Consider the following 26,953-nt stretch of genomic DNA (forward strand, 5'->3'; position numbering starts at 1 on the left):
TTCCCTTCAATACATTCTGTCATGTTTTGGTCAAACATATTTTAAGTGACCCAGACAACAAGGCTTCCCCTTGCTTTGCTTGAGATATTAGATTGTGGAATATTCCATCTCATGGCAAAAGTTTTGCATACTAGTCAGCTTATATTCTTGCTGCTGCCTCCCCCCACCCTAAACAATCCCTCAACCTTTTTCACACTTATACTTTTCAAATATCGGTAGATATTTGAAAGTGATATCAGAAATTAGCGAATGAATAAAGGCTGAGTAGAAAGAGCAGGGAAGAGCTGATATTTATCTATCCCTCTCCCCTATACTTTGTCTGTTTCTACTCATAGATTCATAGATTCATAGATTCTAGGACTGGAAGGGACCTCGAGAGGTCATCGAGTCCAGTCCCCTGCCCGCATGGCAGAACCAAATACTGTCTAGACCATCCCTGATAGACATTTATCTAACCTACTCTTAAATATCTCCAGAGATGGAGATTCCACAACCTCCCTAGGCAATTTATTCCAGTGTTTAACCACCCTGACAGTTAGGAACTTTTTCCTAATGTCCAACCTAGACCTCCCTTAATGACGAATTAATTCCTTATAGTCTTACTTATATTAGGCCTTGTCTCTACTACCAGTTCTTCTAGCTGGTGTATTAAAAATTGATTTAGTTAAACCATTGCAAATCCCTGTGTGAACACACTGACATTGGTTTCCAACTGGCTTACACCAATTTAGCATAAACCAGTAAGGAATCAGTTTAAGATAAATGAATATAAATCAGGTATAAAGTGATTTGTTTGTCCACATACAGATTTGCACAGATTTAACTGAAATCCATTTAAAAGCCTCACCTCTCATTAAACCAGTAAGAGTTTTGTGCATAGATGAGCCTTTAATCTTTGCCCGTGAGTGAGTCCCTGTATTCTCCCAGTAATTTTGGCTATGTCATGACTAGGGAAAGGGGCCGAATTTAGGTTGGGCTTAGCCAACGTGTGTTAGCCAAGCCTCACCTAAACCCAACCACTTCCCAGATTGTAAGGTCTCTGGTACCAGGACTATATATTCTTATATGGGTTGAAAGTGCTTAGCACTGTGTGAGTGCTATTCTAATATAAATACATAAAAAACACTAACAATGTACCCAATTTATCATTGCATAGACTAACTACAGCTCCTTTACTCTCTCCTTACAAATCTCTACAGCCACATGATAAGTTATTTTTGTTCATCTCTGAATTCCCTCTTTTTTTCGGTCTTCCTGGTAACATGGCACAGGTGTAGTTGTATCAAGCAGCATATGGAGAACCCACTGCCGTTCAGCTCCATGATGCAATGCCTCTGTGGGAGCAGCTCAAAATTGCAGTGGTTTTTTAGCTGCTGTATTGCACTGCAAAAAATTCTAGTCTGATTTGTAGTCCACTCCCACCTTGGGTCTCTTTCAGCATTATTGCTTCTAAGGTTCCTCTTGTACCTGTGTTTCAGATTATCTTTTCCCAGATGAATCAGCTGCACTTTTCCAAGAGAAATCTCATTTTGTTATTTCCTGGAAATGTTTCTAATCTCTCTCTGTTTTAGTTATTTTGAGTCCTTATCACCACAGTAGCTAAATATATTCCTCACTGGCATTTGCAATATCCTCCAATTTAGTGAATGTTATTAATATACTGTTTCTTTCCCATTCTATCCTACCAATGAAGTTGCTAAATAAGATCAGTCCTAACACAGAAATCTTTGGCAACCAAATGGCCAGAGGTGACTTGTACAGTGCTGGCATGTCTTCAGCCCGTGAAGGACCTATTGCCACACCCAGAGTCTCTTTTCAGGTCAGTTTTATTTTCTAAACACAAGTAAAAAACAAAACAGTTCCACAGCCCACGCTGGGCTACAGCTCCAGGGGATTTTCCCTTTGCTTATCTCAGTCCCTCCTGTAGGATTCTTCCTTGCTCTTTTAACTGATCACCACCTCCCAGGGCTTGCCCCTCTCCCCTAACTACACTGCCTCCCCTCTCAGCAGACTCTCTGCTGTGCTCCCACTTCCTTACTGACAACCTCTCTCTTTATAGCCCCAGATGCTGCCCTGCTCTCTTAACTGGCCAAACTGGGAGCACCTGGACCTGCTTATTTAAGCACCCATCTAACCTGTGACATGGCTTTTATTTTGTTTACAATCCTTCCACCAGTTTTCTTCATGCATCAGTATTCCTAGGCACATCTCCATTAAACATTCCAAGTCAATTTTCAGCTAAGCCAGAGAAGTACATGGTAACAGATGGTACATGTATATCCCACAGATGGAGAGAAACTGCATATTACACATGTGGTGGTGACATCCATGTAATACTTTGCAAAGGCATGAGAATAAACTGTGAAACCACGCAATGACCTGCTTACCTCACTCACTGCCACTGATAAATAAGGCAGACATCCCAGATTCATGCCAATAAAACTTTTACATCATACTATTTTGTACGCTCTATATACATAGGAATCGCTAGCTGGTGTGGATCTGATCCAGTATGGCAACTCCTGCATTCCTACACCAACAAGAATGCATAACTAACTGAAACAAGGACATAGTCTTATAGATGTAAATTTCTCAGGGCACTGACCAAGTCTTTTACACATTCTGTGAAGGGTCTTCAGCACACTTCAGGAGCTGTATGAATAATTTAATATTAATCATAATTACTAATGATGATGAAGTCTTGGCATAAAAGCGGTCTCTTGCTACATAAAACCCTAAAGAGAGAACGCTTCAGGAAAAATATACCAAAGTCATGCCATTTACTCTTTGGTCTCTGTAGGTATTTAAGAAACTGGTCCAAGTCACTCACCTGCACCACAAGGAACAAGCTTTGCTTTGCCATTAGCATGACCTGTCTGAATTGCATGGCGGCTATGTTTAAACTGAAGATTTGACTGCAACATTTTCACCTCCTGAACATGGAAACCATCAGGTAAAAATGAGATGTGCTGACATCTACAGTAGATATGGAGAAATGCAAGTCACTGAAATGATCCTTCAGCAGACTCCCAGTTATAACCCTGCAACCTCCACTTAATGAAACTGAAATGCTATGAAGTCAGAACAGATACAAGGAAATACTTTACCAAGCAACTTTTGTTTGATCTGTGGAACTCTGTGCCTCATGACATTGCTGAACCAAATAGCTTAGTAAAGCCTTATCTATACTAGAAAATTTCACCAATTTCATTTTAAAAGAGATCTAATTAAATTGGTGCAAACTCCTAATGTAGACAACTTAAGGTAAATCAAATAAGCAAGAGTTAAAAAGTTCAAATATGCACAATTTGCATCAGTTAGCTATCCTTGGAGACTAGGCATCCACCACTTGCATTGACAGACTATTCCATAATCTAATACAAACAACTTCCCAGTTAGGAACTGTATCACATATTCTCGGAATAAAACCAGGAGTAATATAATTAAATTAAGAAAAGGACAAATCATATTCCTTATTTTAACATCTCTTATTTTGTAAGGTACAGAGCGAGTGAGGAAAGGTCTCCACCAGAATTCATGCCTTGTGCATTTTGTAAATAAAATTATTTTCCTGGACTGTCTGGCATACACAGATTGGAACACAGTACCAGAAGAAACAATCTTAGATACATAGTATGTGTAAGTAAAAACTGTAGTATATTATATTATTCCTGCAGGAATTCTATGCCAAAAAAACAAAAATTCTGTGCACAATATTTTAAAATTCTGCAAATTTTATTTGTCAATAAATAAATGTAGAGGCTCCCGCATGATATGTGATCATCTAAGACTGTATCAGAATGCCGCTGCACAAAAAGGCAAAATTAAGGTAGCATAGCCAACCTTAATTTTGGCATTGCCAAACTTTTGAGAGCTTCATTTTACAACCTTAATGGTCTTCTAATGTATTTTTTTAATGACATTTCCTGGAGTTTGTAAAAAGAAAACTGAAGAAACAGAAATTTTATCATATAGAATTATACTGATCCCTGCATGGGCAATCAGCAGGTTCTGAACCCAGGACATTTAAATCCACAGCACAGACCTCTGCCAGGTAAATTAAAAGAGTAACTGATAGCAGTAGTATATTGTTATCCTTTATGTTTTAAAAGAAAATTGATATTTCTAAATTTGGCCTTCCCTGGTTTTGCTGGAGAGCCACGGTGGAGGCTCGAGTATGAATCATGTGCTCTGATAGCTTAACTGAAGGGAAGCTGGATGAGTCTGAACCAAACAAAAACCCTAAATGTTCAATGGTCTTAAGAGTTAAACAGGTATTAACAAAAGCATCTTAAACAGTTTTAAACAGTCGGATTAAAAATCTTTCCCTCTCAACTGCAGCAGCACTAAGTCATGTGTGACACAATGTCACTGGATCTACAGTCACCAGGGAATCTTCCTAGGTAGACAAGTCCTGAATTTCAAATGTCAAAAGCAAGTAGGAAAAAACAACAACTTTATTTTGATAAAATTCTTGCAGGACGTTCTTTGTATTTCATTAAAAAAAAAAATAATGCAAACTCAATATCAATCTCAGTAGGTCCCCTTTAAGAAGGGGCCAGAGCAACAGATTTGAGAGTACTGGGAGCAATATCAAAAGAAAAGGAACCATTGTTGGGATTGTCTATAATGTGAAAAGGAAGAGAGGAGAGAGAGAGCAGGGATCGAAGAGAAAAGGATGTCATTTTCTTGAGGGACTGCATGATGATAGGGGGATTAGGATCAGATCAAAGGATTAAGAACAGCAAGAGTTAGAAACCCAAGAAGTGTTTCCTGGAGAACATCAAATTCTCATTATTGATTCATCAGGAGCAGTCACCTTCCCTCTAAGCCACACATGGTTGCTTTATCACTTTGATCTCTCTGCTGATTGTCTGACTGAGCACTGCAAACTTTCTAATACCCATGTCCCTACACCACACTGACAGGCATTGCTCTCCATGACTCAGTCTTGGTACACTCTTCCTGGTCTTCTATGGATCAAGTACCTTTCAATAACTGCTCTCCGCATGACCTCTTGGCTATATGGGCATTTCCCCACTACAACCGCTGAGAAATACACCGGGTGCTGTAGGAAATGCATCAGGAGGGCTCCTTGACAGCCCAGTACATTCCAGCGAGCTAGTTTATCACTGCAGGACATGGAGCAGGTCCTGTCTCCACGGCCTGGCTTCACTCGTAGTAACTCAACATGATGATATTCTACCCCAGGTCTCCGAGCATCATCCCTCTCTCCCAGCACACACTTTGCTCCGGTTCTATAAACATCCATCACTTTGGCTCCTATTAGTCCGGTCTCCTTAGCACACGTTAAGATCTCTCTTTGTCCATCTGTAATAAATTCAGAGCGGCTGATATTTGTGTCTTGTATGTTTTGTTGATTGCCAGGAACATACTGAGCAGTTATTCTCTCAGTGACCTCACATGTAGAATCACTGATGACAGTTTTCATTCTCTTGGTCACATGATCACTTGCAGTTTCCTCTGTTTTCCTTTTATTTTCTGGACCCACAGGATCATGGTTGCCACTGCAATCTGCTGAATGCCTTGTTGGATCTTTTCTACTAACCAGCTCACAAGGCTGGTCCTCTGGTTTGGTCATTGGAATAATGGAGGCATCTCCACCTAGACGAAAGGAAGTTACATTAGCACTGGCCTAGAAAGAGATTTCTGCTTCTCCTTGCCATTTAATGCAGACCCCTTCATAGATAAGGCAACCACCACGTGTTTTTAAAGATTTGAACAAAAACAAAAAGTACCTGAAGTACCAGGGAGAATAACCTCTTCAAATGACACTGCACTGTACACCTCTACCCCGATATAACGCGACCCGATATAACATGAATTTGGATATAACGCGGTAAAATAGCGCTCGGGGGGGCGGGGCCGCGCACTCTGGCGGATCAAAGCAAGTTCGATATAATGCGGTTTCACCTATAATGCGGTAAGATTTTTTGACTCTCGAGGACAGCGTTATATCGGGGTAGAGGTGTACTTTAATTAGACTTGAACGAGAATTCAGACATGGTTTACATTTAATTCAAGGAGCCCTCACACTCCTCCAGCAATGGACCTCACCCCTATCCTGAAGGAACCAACTCTGTTTCACGAGGTAAGAACTAAATTCAGGTTCCATATGCGTTCAGTCAGTGGGTACCTTCACTGTTCCATTAATTGACATGCAAAAAACTTTGTTAACCTGGAGTAAAGATTGCAGATGTTCACTATTTCCCTGTACTTCTCGTACCTTTCCACGATGGGACATTGTCAGTTCCCAAAACTCAGCTGTTTACCAACCAGGAAATGAGGATTACAGTCCCCTTACAAGAAGATTAACATTACAAGAAACAAAACACAAAGGTTGGAAAGAGTTGGGACAAAGATTTTGAAAATCTCACTCTAAAACTAACTACTCTAAGAAGTTAGCTGACGTAATGAAAACACTAAGTTTCCTGTTAACACCAATGAGGAAAATATAACTTTCTTACTGAGCAATCTAGAACTCTGGAGAGGAAAGAGGAACAGGTGGAGTCATTTGTGGTAAGGACATGGCTAGAATCAACTATCATGTTGAGGGGAATAGATGGAGTTGTGAACTGTTTGGGTGTTTCTGTTTGATAGAATATAGAAATTTCTGGAACGTGGGCAGGACAGCTGATAAGACGACTATATTTAACTAAGTAGCTCATCATATTTTTTTTTTTTTAAGTCTTCACAGAATTCAATCAACTAGGTGGTTATTTCTTATTCTAAGTGTAGTAAATGTGAAAGCTACCAATCAATATAGAAAACAAGTGATTAGCATTCAGTGATTAACGTCAGCATTTATCTGATTCAGCATGCTTGAAGTTGAAGTGACAGGAAGCAAGTGACTGAAGTAGTGAAAACTAGAATTCTAAAGTAAAATATCAGTGTCAAGGGTTAAATATCAAAAAAGAAAAGATGTGTGCTCATCTCAGAAGTGTAGACAATCCATTTTTGTCCATGTATTTCAAGATCAAATGTGCCATTGAATAAGACTGTCTAATTAAGCAAAAGCACAGAACAGTAATGAGTATGTCACTGTCATCCTCAAAATGTAGCCATGAGGACAATTTAAGGTCTCTGGTTCCAGGCTTTCCATCAACTCTTCAACGTCATTTTCTGTTAGTTTGGCACTAAAATAGCAAAGTTCGGTCAGAAATTATTAAACTGAAGCAACGGAAAGATCAAGATTTAAACTCAATAAGAAAGTTGCAACTCTCTTCTATGCTAACAATATCACCTTCAGCATAGCACAAAACGAGCCATAAAAGGAAAGGAATAAAGCATCTTTTCCAGACAGATTTTAAACTCACATGTACACTAATAGAGGGTGTAAATGAAGAAACAGAGGAAAAATTAAATGTCCATTCCCACAGGAATCAAGATAAATACTTAATGCTAGATGGCTAGTCAAGCATGAGAAATGATAAGATAATGTGTGTACACATCTATACAGGGGAAATTGCATTCCTGCTTAATGCTAATGATCTTATATCTGAATCCCACCCCCTTTCAAAACATTGTGTCCAAGTTGCTGAAAATACCACCCAAAAATGCAGTGAAAAGAATGACAAGATCTTTGCCATTTCCTTAGAAGAAACTAAAATGGAAAAGATTAGAAAAATTCTCAGCTTCAATCATCTGATATGTCTGGCACATGAGTGTTCAACAACTATTTAAACCTTATTGAGAAAGCAGTTACATCAGTGGCATGATTAGTTGATTAAAAATTTATAACTGACACCCCAGCTTTGCAATGATACATGGTGGAACTCTCAGGAAGACTGTGTTTCCATTTGCTTCCAGCTACCATGAGAATGTTGCAATTTGCACTGAACAGAGCAGAGATGGATCAAAACAATAACATTCAATTACAAAAACAACTAAAGGAGGTATGAGAGAGTCTTGACAGATTGCAGGCAGAGGACAGTATTGTTGCAGTCTCAGTGGAAATCTGACGATCTAATTAACAAAGAAATGGAACTACAATAAGGACAAAATAAATAAAATAAAATAAAATAGTAATAATAATAATAATGAAAAACTCCCATGAGAAGTGACAGAACCTTTCTACTGCTTAGCTAAAATGACAGATCCCAAATACAAAGTTCAGGGTTGAGCCTAGTGTGACACTGTATAGAATATGGAAACTCTGATAATATTATCAATGTTATAAAATTGCAATAATCGTGCCAGATATGCCATGTAAGGTGTCAGTGAAAATGTTTTGATTTGCCAAGTATGATAATGTTATTTATATATTTGTAACACCTTTGTATTGTGTTATAGATATGTATGGTACATCTGTATTTCCAAACTTGTGCTGTGTTTCTGGGTGATACCCCAGACAGATTGCCATCAGCACCACCTAGCCGGTTTGATGGCCAATCAAGGGTCATCCGCTGTACAATGAACCCACTGAAAGGAGCCAGGGGATACACCTTCTGAGTCAGCAAGGCGTGTAAGGGCAGGCCAGTGGACAGAGAACTCTAAGGCCCTGTCTATTTTGGCAAGTTTCTGCACAGTAAAGCAGCTTTCTGCACTGCCAAGCCACTTAGTGTGCAGAAATTGCACAGCTGTAGTACTTTAAAAAACCCACCCCAACGAGAGGCGTACAGCTTTCTGCACCGTGGCTACAGACCTGCAGTGCCAGTGAAGACACCGTGGCGATTATAGCGCTCTGATTGGCCTCCGGGAAGTGTCCCACAATGCCTGTTCTCACCTCTCTGGTCATCGGTTTGAACTCTACTGTCCTGCCCTCAGGTGACCATGCCGTCATCCTCACTCTGTAAATTCTTTTGGAAATCTGAAAGTCCCCTTCCTGTTTGCTCGGTGATGCATGCAGTGGTCTCAGCGTGGCCATGTCTCCTCCACGCACCAGGTGATCCTCCACTTGGAGCAATGCCGAGGTGCTGGACCTCATCAGCTTTTGAGGAGAGGAGGCTGTGCAGTCCCACCTGTGCTCCAGCTGTAGGAATTATGATACCTACGGACAAATTTCACAATTCATGACAGAAAGGGGCCATGACTGGGACACATTGCAATGTAGGGTCAAAGTGAAGGAGCTGCGTATCCCCTACCACAAGGCGTGGGAGGCAAACCGCTGCTCCAGTGCTGCACCCAGTTCTACAAAGAGCTGGACAGGATACTCGGTGGCAATCCCACCTCCACTGCGAAAGCCCCTGTGGATACTTTGTGGGCTCAAATGCCAGTCGAGAGTGGACCGAGACAGGAGGAGGAAATCTTGGACGAGGATATGGAGGGGGACCCAGAGGCAGAGGATGACTCGGAGGCCAGAGATACATGCAGCCAGGAGCTCTTTTCTACCCCGGAGAAGCCTAGCCAGTCACAGTCGTCGGATCTTGGTGAAGCGCAAACAGGAGAGGAGGTCCCTGGTAAGTGGATCTGACTTTGAGAATTGCTGAAGCGAGTTGTTGCGGGCAGGAGAGTTGCAGAAAGCATGCTTGTCTCCCACCGCATGCCTAGTCTGAGCGGCAGAACAGGCTGTTGATTGACTTCCTCATTTCATGGGAATCTCCCTCAGAGATCTTGAGGAGCTATTAGGCAATCCGCTGCTGCTGGTTCTTCAGCAGAGCTGCTTTGTTTCTTGCCCCATTAATGGTAACTTTACCATGCCACTGTGCTGTCATGGGAGGCGGGAGCGGAGGTGGAAGAGACCATTGCTGCATACAGGCAAGCAGCATAGCGGCCAGGGCGGAAGCCGCAGGCTTGGAGAAGACCCTCCCTTGATTCCCTGCTCACCCTCATAAGAACATAAGAACGGCCATATCGGGTCAGACCAAAGGTCCATCTAGCCCAGTATCCAGTCTACCGACAGTGGCCAATGCCAGGTGCCCCAGAGGAAGTGAACCAACAGGCAATGATCAAGTGATCTCTCTCCTGCCATCCATCTCCATCCTCTGACAGAGGCTAGGGACACCATTCCTTATCCATCCTGGCTAATAGCCATTAATGGACTTAACCACCATGAATTTATCCAGTTCTCTTTTAAACGCTGTTATAGTCCTAGCCTTCACAACCTTCTCAGGTAAGGAGTTCCACAAGTTGACTGTGCGCTGCGTGAAGAAGAACTTCCTTGTATTTGTTTTAAACCTGCTGCCTATTAATTTCATTTGGTGACCCCTAGTTCTTGTATTATGAGAATAAGTAAATAACTTTTCCTTATCCACTTTCTCCACATCACTCATGATTTTATATACCTCTATCATATCCCCCCTTAGTCTCCTCTTTTCCAAGCTGAAGAGTCCTAGTCTCTTTAATCTCTCCTCATATGGGACCCGTTCCAAACCCCTAATCATTTTAGTTGCCCTTTTCTGAACCTTTTCTAGTCCAGAATAGCTTTTTTTAGATGAGGAGACCACATCTGTATGAAGTATTTGAGATGTGGGCGTACCATTGATTTATATAAGGGCAATAATATATTCTCAGTCTTATTCTCTATCCCCTTTTTAATGATCCCTAACATCCTGTTTGCTTTTTTGACCACCTCTGCACACTACGCGGACATCTTCAGAGAACTATCCACGATGACTCCAAGATCTTTTTCCTGACTTCTTGTAGCTAAATTAGCCCCCATCATATTGTATGTATAGTTGGGGTTATTTTTTCCAATGTGCATTACTTTACATTTATCCACATTAAATTTCATTTGCCATTTTGTTGCCCAATCACTCAGTTTTGTGAGATCTTTTTGAAGTTCATCACAGTCTGCTTTGGTCTTAACTATCTTGAGCAGTTTAGTATCATCTGCAAACTTTGCCACCTCACTGTTTACCCCTTTCTCGAGATCATTTATAAATAAGTTGAATAGGATTGGTCTGAGGATTGACCCTTGGGGAACACCACTAGTTACCCCTCTCCATTCTGAGAATTTACCATTAATTCCTACCCTTTGTTCCCGGTCTTTTAACCAGTTCTCAATCCATGAAAGGACCTTCCCTTTTATCCCTTGACAACTTAATTTACATAAGAGCCTTTGGTATGGGACCTTGTCAAAGGCTTTCTGGAAATCTAAGTACACTATGTCCACTGGATCCCCCTTGTCCACATGTTTGTTGACCCCTTCAAAGAACTCTAATAGATTAGTAAGACACGATTTCCCTTTACAGAAACCATGTTGACTATTGCTCAAGAGTTTACGTTTTTCTATGTATCTGACAATTTTATTCTTAACTATTGTTTCAACTAATTTGCCCGGTACAGACATTAGACTTACCGGTCTGTAATTGCCGTGATCACCTCTAGAGCCCTTTTTAAATATTGGCATTACATTAGCTAACTTCCAGTCATTGGGTACAGAAGCCGATTTAAAGGACAGGTTACAAACCTTAGTTAATAGTTCTGCAACTTCACATTTGAGTTCTTTCAGAACTCTTGGGTGAATGCCATCTGGTCGCGGTGACTTGTTAATGTTAAGTTTATCAATTAATTCCAAAACCTCCTCTAGTGACACTTCAATCTGTGACAGTTCCTCAGATTTGTCACCTACAAAAGCCGGCTCAGGTTTGGGAATCTACCTAACATCCTCAGCCGTGAATACTGAAGCAAAGAATCCATTTAGTTTCTCCGCAATGACTTTATCGTCTTTAAGCGCTCCTTTTGTATCTCGATCATCAAGGGGCCCTATTGGTTGTTTAGCAAGCTTCCTGCTTCTTGATGTACTTAAAAAACATTTTGTTATTACCTTTGGAGTTTTTGGCTAGCCGTTCTTCAAACTCCTCTTTGGCTTTTCTTATTACATTCTTGCACTTAATTTGGCAGCGTTTATGCTTCTTCCTATTTGCCTCACTAGGATATGACTTCCACTTTTTAAAGGAAGTCTTTTTATCTTTCACTACTTCTTTTACATGGTTGTTAAGCCACGGTGGGTCTTTTTTAGTTCTTTTACTGTGTTTCTTAATTTGGGGTATACGTTGAAGTTGGGCCTCTATTATGGTGTCTTTAAAAAGCGCCCATGCAGCTTGCAGGGATTTCACTTTAGTCACTGTACTTTTTAACTTCTATTTAACTAACCCCCTCATTTTAGCATAGTTCCCCATTTTGAAATTAAATGCCACAGTGTTGGGGTGTTGAGATATTCTTCGCACCACAGGGATATTGAATGCTATTGTATTATGGTCACTATTTCCAAGCGGTCCAGTTATAGTTACCTCTTGGACCAGCTCCTGCGCTCCACTCAAGACTAAATCTAGAGTTGCCTCTCCCCTTGTGGGTTCCCGTACCAGCTGCTCCATGAAGCAGTCATTTAAAGTATCGAGAAATTTTATCTCTGCATTTCGTCCTGAAGTGAAATGTTCCCAGTCAATATGGGGATAATTGAAATCCCCCACTATTATTGGGTTCTTTATTTTGATAGCCTCTCTAATTTCCTTTAGCATTTCATCATCACTATCACTGTCCTGGTCAGGTGGTCTATAATAGATCCCTACTGTTATATTCTTATTAGAGCATGAAATTTCTATCCATAGAGATTCTATGGGACATGTGGATTCACTTAAGATTTTTACTTCATTTGATTTTACATTTTCTTTCACATATAGCGCGCCCCTCCCCCCCCGCACGACCTGTTCTGTCCTTCCGATATATTTTGTACCCCGGAATGATTGTGTCCCATTGATTGCTCTCAGTCCACCAGCAGCAAGATATCTTCCATAATGATCACATCCTGTTGAAAGTGTGGGGACAGGAATGATTATCAGGCCCCCCCTACAGTGCTGGCTCTCCCCAAGTGCCTGAGCCACGTGCCCATTTTCCAGGAGGGTCTGGGAAGAGTGATTTACCTTGCCCCTGTGGTTACTCACCATTTTGAGGGTCTTGTGGCTCATGTGTGCTTGCCTGGAGTCAGCCAGTTAGTGATAGGTGTGAGAGTACTGGCTGTGTTTTAAAGCACTGAATCAGGGTTGTGTGTGTTGCAAACAATACCGCTTCTGTAAAATGTTGCATTAACACTTCACAGAGATGACCTTGGGAGCCCAGCCTCCCTGTTATCGGCGGCAAAATGGCTGCGCAGAAATAGAAAGTGGCCAAGAAGAACTAAGTAGGACTTACTGTGTGATGTTATGATGCACTCAGCTGCTGAGAAATGGGAATTGAAGGAGTGGCGGGACAGCAAGAAGAGGGACCGAAAGGACAACGCAGCATGTCAGAAAGAAGCCATGGAACAGCTCTTAAACATTATGGAGCACCAAGCAGACACACTCCAGGCAACACTAGCTCTTCAAACTGAGCAGCAACGCGCCCGCCCTGTCCTGCAGCCGCTCTCACAAAACTCTTTCCCATGCACCCCACAGACAACGCCAACACACTCTTAACCTCCTGGCTCCACTCTACCCGCAGCATTCCACTCCTCCCTCCTCACAGTGCAGCAGTGTGGACTCCCACTACCCACTACACTCAACACCCATCCCTCTGCAGTTTGGCCCTGCTGAAGTACAGTACCCACTGCATTGTACTCCAAAGGAGAAGGCAGGATATGATCCCTGGACATACACAAAGCTTTAGCCATCCCGGATCCCCTCCTCCTCCTGGGACCTTCCCTTCCCCCATCCCCCTCCATGCTGATGTATTTTTTCATTTGACTCTCTCCTCCGTTTGTTGTCTTTTAATAAAAGAATTGTGTAGGTTTGAAAGCAATCTTTATTCTATTAATTGAAAGCAAAGAGAGCTCTGCAAAGCAACATACAATTATGTTAAATCCCCTTATTGCATCATGTGCACCAATCACCTCCTAGCATTACAAGCACTGCAATCCTCATCACAGCAACAAATATTAGTGGTTTTCAGCTTCAAATCGCTGCCTCAAGGCATCCTTGATCCTTATGGCCCCACGCTGTGCCCTGGTCTCTGGCTGTTCAAACTCAGCCTTCAGACGCTGAGCCTCTGCGGTCCAGCCCTGAGTGAAGCTTTCACCCTTCCCTTCACAAATATTATGGAACGTACAGCACGCGGCTGTAACCATAGGAATATTGTCATCAGCCAGGTCCAGCTTCCCATAGAGGCAGCGCCAGCGGGCTTTTAAACAGCCAAAAGCACACTCAGTCATTCTGCACTTGCTCAGCCTGTTGTTGAAACGCTCCTTGCTGCTGTCAAGTTGCCCATATATGGCTTCATAAGCCACGGCATTAAGGGGTAGGTGCGGTCTCCCAGGATCACAATGGGCATTTCAACTTTCCCTACGATGATCTTTTGGTCCGGGAAGAAAGTCCTTGATTGCAGCTTCTTGAGCAGGCCAGTGTTCTGAAAGATGCGTGTGTCATGCATCTTTCCTGACTGCATTAATGTCTGTGAAATGCACATGGTGATTCACATGTGCCTGGAGAACCACTGAGAAATACCTCCTCCGATTAATATACTTGGTGGCTAGGTGGTCTGGTGCCAGATTGGAATGTGTGAGAACGCGTGTGCCATCTATCACCCCTCCGCCGTTAGGGAAGCCCATTTATGCAAAGCCATCCACAATGTCACGCACGTTGCCCAGACTCATGGTCTTTCGGAGCAGGATGCGATTAATGGCCCTGCATACTTCCATCAACATGAGTCCAAGGGTCGACTTTCCCATTCCGAACTGGTTACCGCCCGATCGGTAGCAGTCTGGAGTAGCCAGCTTCCACAGTGCAATTGCCACACGCTTCTCCAACAACAAAACAGCTCTCATTCTCATGCCCTTGCACCGCAGGGCTGGGGTAAGCTCATCACACAGTCCCATGAATGTGGCTTTCCTCATCCAAAAGTTCTGCAGCCACTGCTCCTCATCCCAGACGTGCATGACAATGTGATCCAACTACTCAGTGCTTGTTTCCCGAGCCCAAAAGCAGCATTCCACTGTGGTCAGCACCTCTGTGAATGTCACAAGCAATCTCGTGTCATAGCTAGTATGCGTGGTGAGATCAATATCGCATTCCTGTTGCCTTTGCAGTATAAGAAATAACTCCACTGCCACTCATGATATGTTAGAGCGAGCAGCATACTGGTCAACAGTTCAGGATCCATTTCTGCAGCCCGAAAAGGCAGGGCACGCAGTAAACAAACTGTTGAAATATGGCAGCAAATGCGGACGGAAGCACAGGGATTTCTAGGATGCGAAGCAATGCATCACAGGTCATTTGGATAGGACCCAGGATGCCCGGCGACCCCCTCCACCTTCCCACAAGTCTTAGTGGCTGAAGAGAAAGAGGTGCTCTGTGGGATAGCTGCCCAGAGTGCACTGCTCCGAGTACTGCTGCAAGTGCGAACACGCTATTGTGCAGGCAGCTGACAGTGTGAACACACAACAGTGATTTCCCTTCAGCGCTCTCTGAGCGGTGATCTAACTTTGCCAGTGTAGATGTGCCTTAAGGTTTTTCCATGCTATGTGCTGTGAAACCTGTGTTTGGGACACAGGAAGGACAAGCCAAATGGCAAAAGGAATATAAAGGGCAGCTGCATCTTCTCCGTTTTGTCTTCAATTCTACTTCTTACCTCCTAAGCAACTTTTCTACAAACTGAAGCTCTGAACAAAGGACTGATGGATGTGTTCAGAGGGACTTTCAAGCCAGCAAACTCACCAATACTGCTAAGAACCTGGTATATGGACTTTGAAGTCTCTCTCTAAATATAAATATATATATTTATATGATTGACCATTTAACAACTCTTCTTGTTCTTTTCTAATAAACCTTTAGTTTTAGACATTAAAGGATTGGCTGGCAGCACTAATATTGACCTCATAGTGTGGCTGGCTCTTTGGGGTCAGAAGAACATTCTGTATAGTAAACAGAGTTTTTAAATAACTTCTCACTGTATTGGACCTATGTGATTGGGAGCCAGAGAACTGGAATGCAATAAAGTGGGCTGTGTGATTTCTTTTTAGCTTCTTGATAACCAGTGTGGGGAAACAATTTGTGACTGGTTGGTGAGTCTAATTTCAGTGTTAACCACCAGTTTTGGGAGAATCTGCTCTCCTTTTTGCAGTCTACCCTGATCTTAGCATTTTCAGCGAGGGCTACCCCAGGCACTCCGGGTTACACCTAGAACAGGAAGGGGCTGATACATAGCTGACAAAACATAACCCTGAGTACCCTTCCTTCTCTTCCCGCACTTAGATTTGAAGATCCAAATTCCTGTCCCAAATCTATGTTAGTGAAGAAGACTGGATCAGTTTGTTGAATCAAAATGGTGGAAAATCATGGATGTAAATTCACAGTTTGTTGCTTTTTAGAAGGCCTGCACTCTGACCATGCCAGTTCCTTCTCAGTCAAGCATGGTTCAGCATATTTGGAATATTTTAGTGAAACCTTTGTAGTAGGGTCAGTGTTGAAAAAGCAAACATGGGACAAAAATGTATCTGTATCTAAGGGCACTGTGACAGACCCAGACCAGTGGGGTACAGGAGTCTGGTAGAGGGCAAATATACTGGTCACTGGATGAGTAGTTTTCTGTTCCCTGAGTGACCAGAGCAGGGGATGCACTAGAGTAATCAGGAACCTGCTAGAACCAGTTAAGGCAGGCAGGCTAATTAGGAGCCAATTAAGAAGAAGCTGCTAGAATCAATTAAGGCAGGCTAATCAGGGCACCTGGGTTTTAAAAAGGAGCTCACTTCAGTTTGTGGTGTGAGTGTGAGGAGCTGGGAGCAAGAGGCGTAAGGAGCTGAGAGGGTGTGCTGCTGGAGGACTGAGGGGTACAAGCGTTATCAGACACCAGGAGGAAGGTCCTGTGGTGAGAATAAGGAAGGTGTTTGGAGGAGGCCATGGGGAAGTAGCTCAGGGAGTTGTAGCTGTCATACAGCTGTTACAGGAGGCACTATAGACAGCTGCAGTCCACAGGGCCCTGGGCTGGAACCCGGAGTAGAGGGTGGGCCTGGGTTCCCCCCAAACCTCCCAATTGACCTGGACTGTGGGTTCTTCCAGAGGGGAAGGTCTCTGGGCTGTTCCCCAACCCACATGGTGAATCTCTGAGGCAAGAAAATCCACCAATAAGCGCAGGACCCACCAAGATAGAGGAGGAACTTTGTCACAGCACATATGAAACATCAATAGGCCTAACTACTTAATAGGTTGGGGACTCGTGTTCTTGGGTTTCACTTATAGAATTGCAACATTGTCATTTTGGACAGTGCATCTTTTTATGTTGGGGGAATAAATCTGCTGTGAAGTGAGTCATACAGCATGGGTTTTGGATTTCATTTTATAAAAAAATCCTAATTTTTTGGATTTTTTGGGGATTGGGGAATAAAATAATTATCTTTAGCCCACAGAGTATAATAAACGTACTTGGGCTCCCTATGAGAGGTGAGTAGGCAGGTAAAGCAAAGCAACCAGGAAAAATGACAGGCTTTTAGTATGACAGGACCACTGGCAGATGCTAGTTTCGGGACAAGAAAATGGTGGCCCATGTCTAATCAGGGGAGACTGAAGCACTTGTATGTACTGAGCCAGGTACTGGCTTATACGTATGCTGCCTTCCCACATCAATATACCTAATAGGGTAGAAAGTGCAGCGCACCAATTTGCCAGGCCAATGCTGATCCACTGCATATGTTACTGATATGAAGGAGGCTGGCTCACCCTCTCTCAGCCATGGTTGGGGTAGCTGGCTCACATGCACCAGGCAGGGATGAGAGCATGAGGGATTGGCTCTTATGTACTTACAGGGGGTATGGCTGCAGAAAAAAATAAAGGTGATGTGTGGTTTGAGTTTCCATTTCCCAATCTCAGTCCCTGGGCTGAAGATGCTGCCCTGTTGGTGTGAGGCTGCCAGCCACAGCTGGTGGACGAGATACCTGGAGAGCAAGAAGGGTTACTGAGAATCACTCCCTTAACTTAGGAGAGGAAGAAGTAAAGATAATTAAATTAAGGCCCACAAATGGAGCCCTGGACTAATACAAAATTTGTATCCGCATCCAATCCATGATCCACAAAAGTGATCTGTGGATATCCGTAGATTTGCAGGGCTTTAAATATATAAAATTTGGATCTGCATCCATCCACAATCCGCAAAAAATGGTTCACATATCTGCGGATTTGCAGGGCTCTACCCACAAACCTCTAGCCAGCTGACACTGAAGTGCACTACAGTGAGTCAAGTGGCTGGTTAGTCTTCTGTAGGCAGATGTGATCCAAAAGTCTCCACAAGGATACCTGCTGTCTGATCAGAAGCTTCATAGTGAGCCCAAAGGACCTGGAATCAGCCCCATGTGAAGAGTTATTTTTGCAAAGTCTGTATACAATGGGCAAGAAGAAGCCTGGGTGTGTAGGACAGGAGAGGGGCCCCGAAGGGGAAAAGAACAGACCTGTGCACAGGACAGAAACATATTGCCTGTGGAAGGAACATGGGAGGTGCTAGCCTCTTCCATTCTCTTCTTGCACAGCTTAGCTCATTGGAGAGGGGAAAGGGCCTGTGTTCCAAATCTTACAGGTGAAGGACACATGCATTTACATTACAATAGCGTAAACGTCCTGAGGAAAGTGGATATGACCAAACAGACCACTGAACAGATAACACCACAAGGGGTTTAATGTCTTACCTTTGGAAACTCCTCTTGGCAATGACTTCAGCATGACTGTCGTTGAGAATATCCCCTGCAGCAGCATCCAAAAAAATTAAATAATCCAACATTACTGTGGACCAGACAGAAGGAAAAAGTCACATGCAACAACAAGTAGAGGTAGACTTGTGCAGTCTGCCAGCTCTGCCCCAGCATTTTGTGGGTCTGACACTAGTATTAGTGCAGTTGTCTGAACTTGGCTATCCTAAGGTATTTAAACAACTCATTTACCATAAATGCTTACTGTCACACTCCTGCACCATGGTGCAGTGACTCTTGCCGCACACTACCAACCCAAAGGACCATCACCTAAAGCCATACCTCTTTGGGCTATGATCCAGTCAGATCCTACAAGGAAAGCAGGACTGGGACAGTACTTGAATGGGAGACCTGTAATGATCTCATTCCACAGCATTCAGAGCAGGCATGTATAACAGTGATGGGGAGTATATGGGTGTGCACACTGGAAAATAAAGAATTTATTCACCACACTGGATGTGGGCCCACTGGAAATGAACTTCCCAAAGCATTTAGGATTGCAGAGCTGTATCTTCAGTGATCTCCTTAACTGCCCTCCTTCTTTATAAAAAAAAAAAAACCACACAGCCCACAGGTAAGACTAAAAAACACAGCATTCCAGACAAAAGCCAAGGAATTCTCAGAGTTAATGCTTCAGGAAGGTTTTAAAAACAGCAGAGGCTGGTTGGATCATCTGTTAGCAACGTAAATAAATGTTGGAATGTTCCTCTACTAATGTTAGAGAAGGTAACATTCAGTGTCGATGGGTTCGAATATGAAAATTGGTGATGTTTTGAAATTTGATAATGAGCCCTTGTTAATATACTAAAGGCTGCTAATAGATCTGGGATATATTTACTGAAGAGAACTGAAATATTTACTAAATTTGAATGCGTTTTGCCTGTTACAAGCAAAATTTCTTCTGATTAAATAAGTGCAGGAGGAACTTTGTGTGTCTGATTCAGAGGATGATGACCCTTGTCTACAAAAATTCAATCATAGAAAGCTTTAGACAATCAGAAAGCCTCCACCCATTTCTAGGAACAGAAAAGTGCTGGAAATATTAATGTACAGAAATAAATTTGAGTTACTACAAATGTTAGTGAAATATCTATAGGTGAGTCTAATTAATTTCCTGTTTCAGAATCAAAAATTGTAAAGATTTTACCCATGTATTAGGAACATGGAAATTTCCACAGTGAACCAGACCAAAGTCTATCTAGTCCAGTATTCTCTCTCTCTCTCAGGGGCCAGAACTAGCTGTTTCAAATGAAGGTGGAAGAGCCTTGCAGTAGACAAATATGGGTAATCTCTCCCGCACATAGATTTCATCCTGGTCTTTACTAGTTAGAGACTGACTTAAGGCCTGAACCACAAGGTTGAATAACTCTTCCAAAATTAGGCATAATTAATTTTAGAGTATGACCTCTGGATAGGTCTTGATATCCATATAGATGTCCAATCCCTTTTTAAATCTAAAGTTCTCGACTTCAAATTACTCCTTGCAGCACTGACTTCCACAGTGTAATTGCACATTGTGTGAAAGTGTGTTTCCTTTTATAAGTTATTAATTTCCCACCTTTTGATTTCATTGAATGTCCCTTTGTTCTTGTTATTAGACAAGGAGAACAGAAGCTCCTGCTCTTCCTTGTATAGACCATTCATTATTTTATGTACTTTTATCATGTCCCCTCTTAATCATCTCCTCTCTAAGGTAAACAATACCAATCTTTTCAATCTCTCTTCATGTGACTTTTCCAGGGCCTTCATCATGTTTGCTCTTCTCTGAAACCCCTCCCATTCTGAAATTTGGGAGCGGGGACCCAGTACTGCACAGGTCCCATCACCGATTTATATAAAGGAATACTATTTCTGGTATTCTTCATGCCATTCCTCATGCATCTGAACCTTGTTTGCTTTTTTGATGCAGAGGTCTCTAAGCAGTCTACAGTGATCCCCAGATATTCCCAAATTTTGCTACCTCAGCACTCACCTAGTTTTGAGATCATTTAATATTAAACATGGGACCTAGTACAGAATCTTGAGGCCCCACTGTTAACCTTTTTCAATGATGAAAACTGACCATTTAGTCCTTTTTCCTTTCTGTCTCCTAGACAGTTTTTGATCCATGATAATACTTTGCCTCTCACACCATGACTACATAGCTTCTTTAATAGCCTCTAGTGAGGGACCCTTTTGAAAAGCTAAATAAATTAGGCCAACTATTTCCCCTTTATCCATTACTTTATTGATATGTTCAAGAAATTCTAAGAGATTAATGAGATTTTCCTCTACAGAATCCATGCTGGTTAGATCCTATTATATCATGATCTTCTGGGTGTTTTGTTGGTTGAATCAAAAATTTAAAAACAGAACTAATTTGCCAGGTATAGATGTAAAGTTAATTGGTCTATATTGCCCCAAATTACCCGTAGAGCAGTGGTTCTCAACCGGGGGGTCCATGGCCCCATGGGGGTACATGAGCCCTTTCAGGGGGATCGCGGGACCCCACGGCTGAAAGCCAGAGCCCGAGCCCCAGCACCTCCTGCTGCAGGGCTGAAACCCCATGCCCCTGTGCTCCCCACCACAGGCTTGAAATCCTGAACTGTGGGGCTGAAACCCTGAGCACTGGTTCCCACCCTGCCACCCTCACTGCAGTGCCAGAGTGGGGCAGTCCCAGGAGCAGCTCCACATACATCCCTCTTCCTCTCCCCGCCCCTGAGGCCCCACTCCTTGGCCATGTCAGAGGCGGGAAGCCGGAATCGGGCAGTGTGGGCAGCTACTGCTCTGGATGGTACTATGGAGCAGGCAGCCACAGCATTCTCCCATCTGCCGCTGTTGCTGGTGCCCGGGGTTGGTGCTGCTCCTCAGCTCAGGCAGCTGGTAAGAGCCACCCAGGCAGGGGGACCCTCTCTGTGGCCAGCAGAGCCCTTGGGGAGCAGTGACCACAGGGGAGCCCTCCTGGCACACAGCCCCTAGTTACCTCCTCACTGCAACCCTGCGCTACCCCCTGCCCGCACACAGCCCCTAACTACCCCCTGCCTGCATCCTGAACTATCCCTCTGCCTGCACCCAGCCCCTAGCTACCCCCTTCCTGCACCTGGAGCTACCCCCCGCTCGCACACAGCCCCTAGCTACCCCCTCCCTGTACCCTGAGTGGTTTTCAAACTTTTTGAGTTGAACCCCCACCACACACAACCCAGACAGGCTGGGTGGCCTGCTGAAGTGAGTCAGGGGGTAGAGGTGGCACTGCCTTCCTGGTCCCCACTTTGCAGAGCTGGCCAAGCCCTGCCAGCCCCTGCCCCCCCAAAATAGAAGTCAAACTATGCCTATGCCCGAGGGCCCACCCCTGGCCCACAGACCCAAGTCCCCCACCTCCCTTGCTGGGCCCTGAAATTTTTACAGCATGTTGGGGTGGGGGGGGGCGGTCAGAAAGAAACAGGTTGAGAACCCCTGCCCTAGAACCTTTTCGAAAGGACAACAACATTTGCTACTCTCCAAGTCTCTTGAACAGTAGCTGTTTTTAATGAAAGATTGCACATTTTTGTGAGCAGTTCAGATACTTCATATTTGAGCTCCTTCAGAACTTGATGATGGACCATCTGGGCCTAGTGACTTACTGCATTTAATATTACTGATTTGCTCTAGCATCTCTTCTCCTGTCATCTCAAGATCTGAGACTACCTCCGCTTTGTTACCAGGAAACAACAGATGTGGGGTAGGACTCTCCTTTTTGAAGGCGAAGAATGATGCAAAGAAACCATTTAGCTTCTCAGAAATGTCCTTTTTGCCAATCACATATCTATGTAAAGCACTTTAAAGCACATATCCTTGCTTTCTTTACATTTTAATGCAATCATATGCACTTTCATCACTGTACTGTATAATGCATTTCACTGTAATCTCTTGCACTTTTTTAAATGCACTTTATTAAATTATTAAACTTAAATATCACAAAATCCATATACATTCTAGTTGTCTTTTTGCCTTAGACGTATAGGTTTTTGAGATTGCTAATAGCACCAAAGAAACTTTCCCTATTCTCTTAATAGATTTGTCAGGTTACCAATGCTACCCGAGATTATTAAAGCAAAATTTAATTTTAAAATCTAGTTGACTTTTCAACAGTGGCACTCTTTGTTTAAGTTTCATTGCACTCAACTTAGATGATGGAAAAAACCTACTCAATTTCACTCATATGTCTGGTAAATGTCACCCTTTAGATCTTACAAGACATCATATTGGTTGCAATCAATGCAATAAAAAAAATTAAGTTAGAAAACTGTTTTTATTTAAAATTTAAAAATAAATAATGAAACCATCCAGATCAATATTACATTGTGGTGGTGCTGACCCCAGAAAGATCCATAATAAGCAATCCAAGACATAGCATTTAGTGCAAGGCAAAAAATAAAAAGGCTTCAAGATGTGTTTATACGCAAAATGCACAATAGAGCACAGAAATAGCTTTGCCAGACCTGCTCTCTTCTCTTGCTATACTCTGTCTTCCCCAGAATCCAGAGGTAGAGGTAAAGAGCCTTGTATTGAAAGGCTCTTGGCCATGTCTCCTGCCCAGGATATTTCCTGACATGAGTCTCTGTGGCCCCCCCACTCTCCAAGGAGGAGTAGCCAAGTGCAGTCTGGTCCTCCTCTGTTATGAATATGCATAGTAAGGGAGGAGACAGGATGAATAAATTCTCACAGCAGCTCTCAGTTACTTATAGAGAAATCAGTGCGGTATCTCGCTGCTGATTACAGCTAAATAAGAGGCGTTTTCTCTCACTTTTCTGGAGCTTGGTTACTGTGGTGTTTTTCACAACAGGCTCTGAAGGAATCAGACTAGAAAACAAGATTTGCCTTTTTTGTTGTTTTTGTAAACACGCATACATTTGGGACCTACACTACCTGACAATGTCCATTTATATGGCTTTTGTCAGTTTCTCTTAAGGGCTGCAGATAGTGGGAGCTCAGTGCAGCAAACCTAGATGGTAATGCTGTCTACCCAACCCTATAGGGTTGGGACTTTGTCTTGTACTGTTGTTGCATTTCAGGAGGCTGAGCTCATGCCAATGACAAGTAATAAAGAGGCCAAGATCGGTAGTCTTGGTTTCTACACCATACTAACCAGTTTTCCTCATTCTTGTATGGCCAATGCACTTAGTTCCAGTCCCCATAGCAACAACTTCCTTAGTTACTGAAAAAGAAAATAGTAAAGTTAGCTGAACCACTTCTAAAAGAATCACCCTAATTTGATCATTTCAATCAGACAGCACATGGGGGCCCCACACGAGACAAGGTACAAGAGGAGGGATGAAGTAACACCTGTCTCTCACACACACACACCCCCCACTGGAGGGGGAGGCTATGTACCAGACTGCCAGACACACTGAAATGAGGAAAGTCACGTACCAGGTACAGCACCAGTGTAGGGGGAAAGCCATGACATGTGGCAAGGGAAGAGGGGAGCACTGACATGTGGTCCTACACACAGACAACACAAGGTGACCACCAATTCAGGGACCCCCAAAATAGGGAAGACGACATAAGGGAAATGCACCATACAATGCATAGCACAAAGGAGGCCCTTTTAAAGGAGACTTGCTAAGAAAAAAAAAAATTGGATTAGTATCCTTTTTTGGATTCTTATGAAGAATGTCAAAGTGTGGGTTTGGTTTTTTTTACTCAGAAATTTAGGTCTTGCCTATTTCACTGCATGCTAATTGGTCAGTTTCACATCAGAACACATGGTAGAGAAGGTCTACATTTGCTAAGTGACTAGCGATTTTGGATGCCAAGAGACACTTTAAAAGGGTGAGTGCTCAGCACTGTCTGAAAAGCAGGCACCTCTAAGATGCATCAAGTTGTGCACTCAAAAAAAATCATTACCCACTTCTGAAAACTTAAACTGCAATTTTTCAACAGCTTAAATGATTGCTTCTTGGAACAGCTAACTCCAAAGTGCACAGAGGAGAGACTATGTGTAGGAGTAATGTGTAAGGAGTTGGTTCAGGAAGTAACTGTAGCTGAGGAATTGAAGCAAAAGTGATCAGAAGATAATTTCTTCAATATTATCATGGGAAGAATATAAAAAACTAGAAAGAGGGATACAGAAGACATGTATGCCCCAAACAAAAAAGAAGCTGGAAAGCAAAAAATTAAGCCATTATGGTTAACTGGCAAGGTTCAAGAAGTTATGCAAATCAAAGCAAGCATCCATCAGAAAATGGAAATCCAGCCCAAGCCAGACATAAACTACAGCATGTAATCACTTCTGTAACTTCCACTTTAATTAAGACAGAAGTGGAAGAACAAATAGCCAAAGACATAATTTAAGTACATCAGAAATACAAAGCCCACAAAAACCTGGTGGTTCCACTGAATCACCAGATTAAGCAATTACAGAGGACAAGGACACCACAGAAAAGGTAAATGTGGCATCGTCGGAGACTGGGGTGTCAAAGGAGACACTGATAAATTAACCAGCAGCAGGTACATCCAGGAGTTCAGAAGGAGCTTAAGGATGAAGTGGATGAGCTACTACCAAAAATATGCACTCATTAAAAATCAATTATTATGCCAGGGAACTGGAAAGTAGCAAACGTCTTTCTGTCCAACACTAAGAGTGATCCTGGGAATTATAGACCAGCAACTTTTACTTTAGTAATATGGAAAGCAGCTGAAGTGATGACTACAGACTTATGCAACCCCAAGATAGAGAGGATACTATAGGGACAAAAAAGCACAGCTTCTGTAAAGGAAAACTGTGCCTCTTCAATCTTTGAGCATGTCAAGAAAACAGAGGATACAGGAGAACATGTTGATAGGTCATTAATGAAAGTCCCAATAAATTATAAGCAACATGGGGAGAGTGGTAAATTTTTGTCATGGATCAAAAATTGTCTAAGACAGGAAACAAAGCAGAAATAACCAACCACTTCCCATGATTAAGTGGCTAACAGCAGTTGCACCAAGGATCCATATTAAGACTAGTGTTAAAATATATCTAACAATGATCTGGAGAAAGGGGAGAGTGGTGACCTGGCCACATCCACAATCCCAGCTGCCAAGTCACTATGTCTGACACCTTCCTTAAACCCTCCTTCCCTCACCCCCTCTACGCAAAATTTTGCTCTTTCAAATAGATTGACAAAAATCTACCACAAAATCTTTGTATCTCCTTTCCCCATATTTTCCCTCATCACTGACCGAGGTTTGTCATTTGCTCTCCTCCTCTAAACCTTCCACATGCAACGGTGACCACATCCATCCCCCTCCTGCCTCATGACCTCCTTTGCCCCCTCATCCCTCCCTCACAATCCCCTTTAATCTCACTCGCCTCTAACCCCTTCCCCTCACAACATGAGAATGCTGAAAGTGCCATCCCTCAACCTCACCTGCCTCTCCAAATATTGCCCACCCTATCTCCTTCTCCCCTTCACCTCCAAATTTGAGAACATGCCATGTGCAACCACTGTCTAGAGTTCCTCTTCTGCAGCTCCATCTTGGACCCCCTTCCAGTCTGACTTCTATCCCCTCAGCTCCAATGAAACTTCTCTCCCCAAGATTTCTATTGCCTTTTCTTGGCCCAAACCCAGAGCCTGTAATTCTGTAACACTCTTTGAAATCTCACCATCTTGGCTTTTGTGGTTGTCCTCTCACAATTCTCCTCTCAGATCACTCCTTCAGTTTCGTTCAATTGATCCTCTTTTTCCACTCTCCAAACAGGTCCTACAGCTGCAAAACTCCATAAAAATGGTATGTATTTCACTGTGATCCTGTCCCCTCATCCTTTGTAGTCACTTGTCTTCTTAGTTCCTGTCTCAGACTGTGCAGTCTATCTCTTCATATGCATTGCTACAGCACCCAGCACAACAAGGCCTGAATCCTGATTCATAGCACCCTGAACATGGTGTTCATTTCTAGTCACCTCTTCTCAGGAAAGATATAGCAAAATAGAAGAGTTCCAGAGAAAGGCAACAAGGATGACTAGAGTCCTGGAAAGACTTCTGTATAAGGAGAGATTGAAGAGACTTGGACTGTTTCATTCAGCGAGGGGATATGATAAATGTATATAAAACAATTAATGGTATAGAGAAGGTCAACTGCGGACTCATTTATGCTCTTTCATAACGCAAGAACAAGGAACATTCACTGAAATCGAAAGGCAGTACATTTCATCATCGGTGATCCCTCAATTCAAGGATCATCTCTACCACTGATTTATATACTGGTCCCGAGATGACTCAGGAGTCCAATCCTGGAACCACAGATCTGCCCGCAGTAAGTACAGACATTTCCTGGTGGGTCAGCTGCCTATTGGGAGAAAGTTCTCTCTTTTTCCTTCCTTTACATTTAAAAAGTGATAAAATA

General features: G+C 42.9%; 1 protein-coding gene across 8 annotated transcripts in view; it reads right to left on the reverse strand.

Moving 5' to 3' along the window:
* ADAT1 (adenosine deaminase tRNA specific 1) overlaps positions 1–26,953 on the reverse strand; it is a 50,986-nt gene that overhangs the window by 21,346 nt on the left and 2,687 nt on the right. For 6 of the 8 annotated variants that reach the window (XM_034788186.1, XM_034788189.1, XM_034788183.1 and 3 more), the window contains 5 exons: positions 23,709–23,777; positions 18,545–18,599; positions 17,586–17,800; positions 4,989–5,625; positions 2,831–2,976 (listed from right to left, as the gene is read on the reverse strand). In XM_034788186.1, coding sequence (XP_034644077.1) covers positions 2,831–2,976; positions 4,989–5,625; positions 17,586–17,800; positions 18,545–18,599; positions 23,709–23,777 — 1,122 coding nt within the window. Of the gene's footprint in view, positions 1–2,830; positions 2,977–4,988; positions 5,626–17,585; positions 17,801–18,544; positions 18,600–18,886; positions 19,029–23,708; positions 23,778–26,953 lie in introns of all 8 variants that reach the window. The other 2 variants (XM_034788188.1, XM_034788185.1) reach the window with 2 other exon arrangements.

This window comes from Trachemys scripta, chromosome 13 (assembly GCF_013100865.1).
Source record: "Trachemys scripta elegans isolate TJP31775 chromosome 13, CAS_Tse_1.0, whole genome shotgun sequence".
Lineage (NCBI taxonomy): Eukaryota > Metazoa > Chordata > Testudines > Emydidae > Trachemys > Trachemys scripta.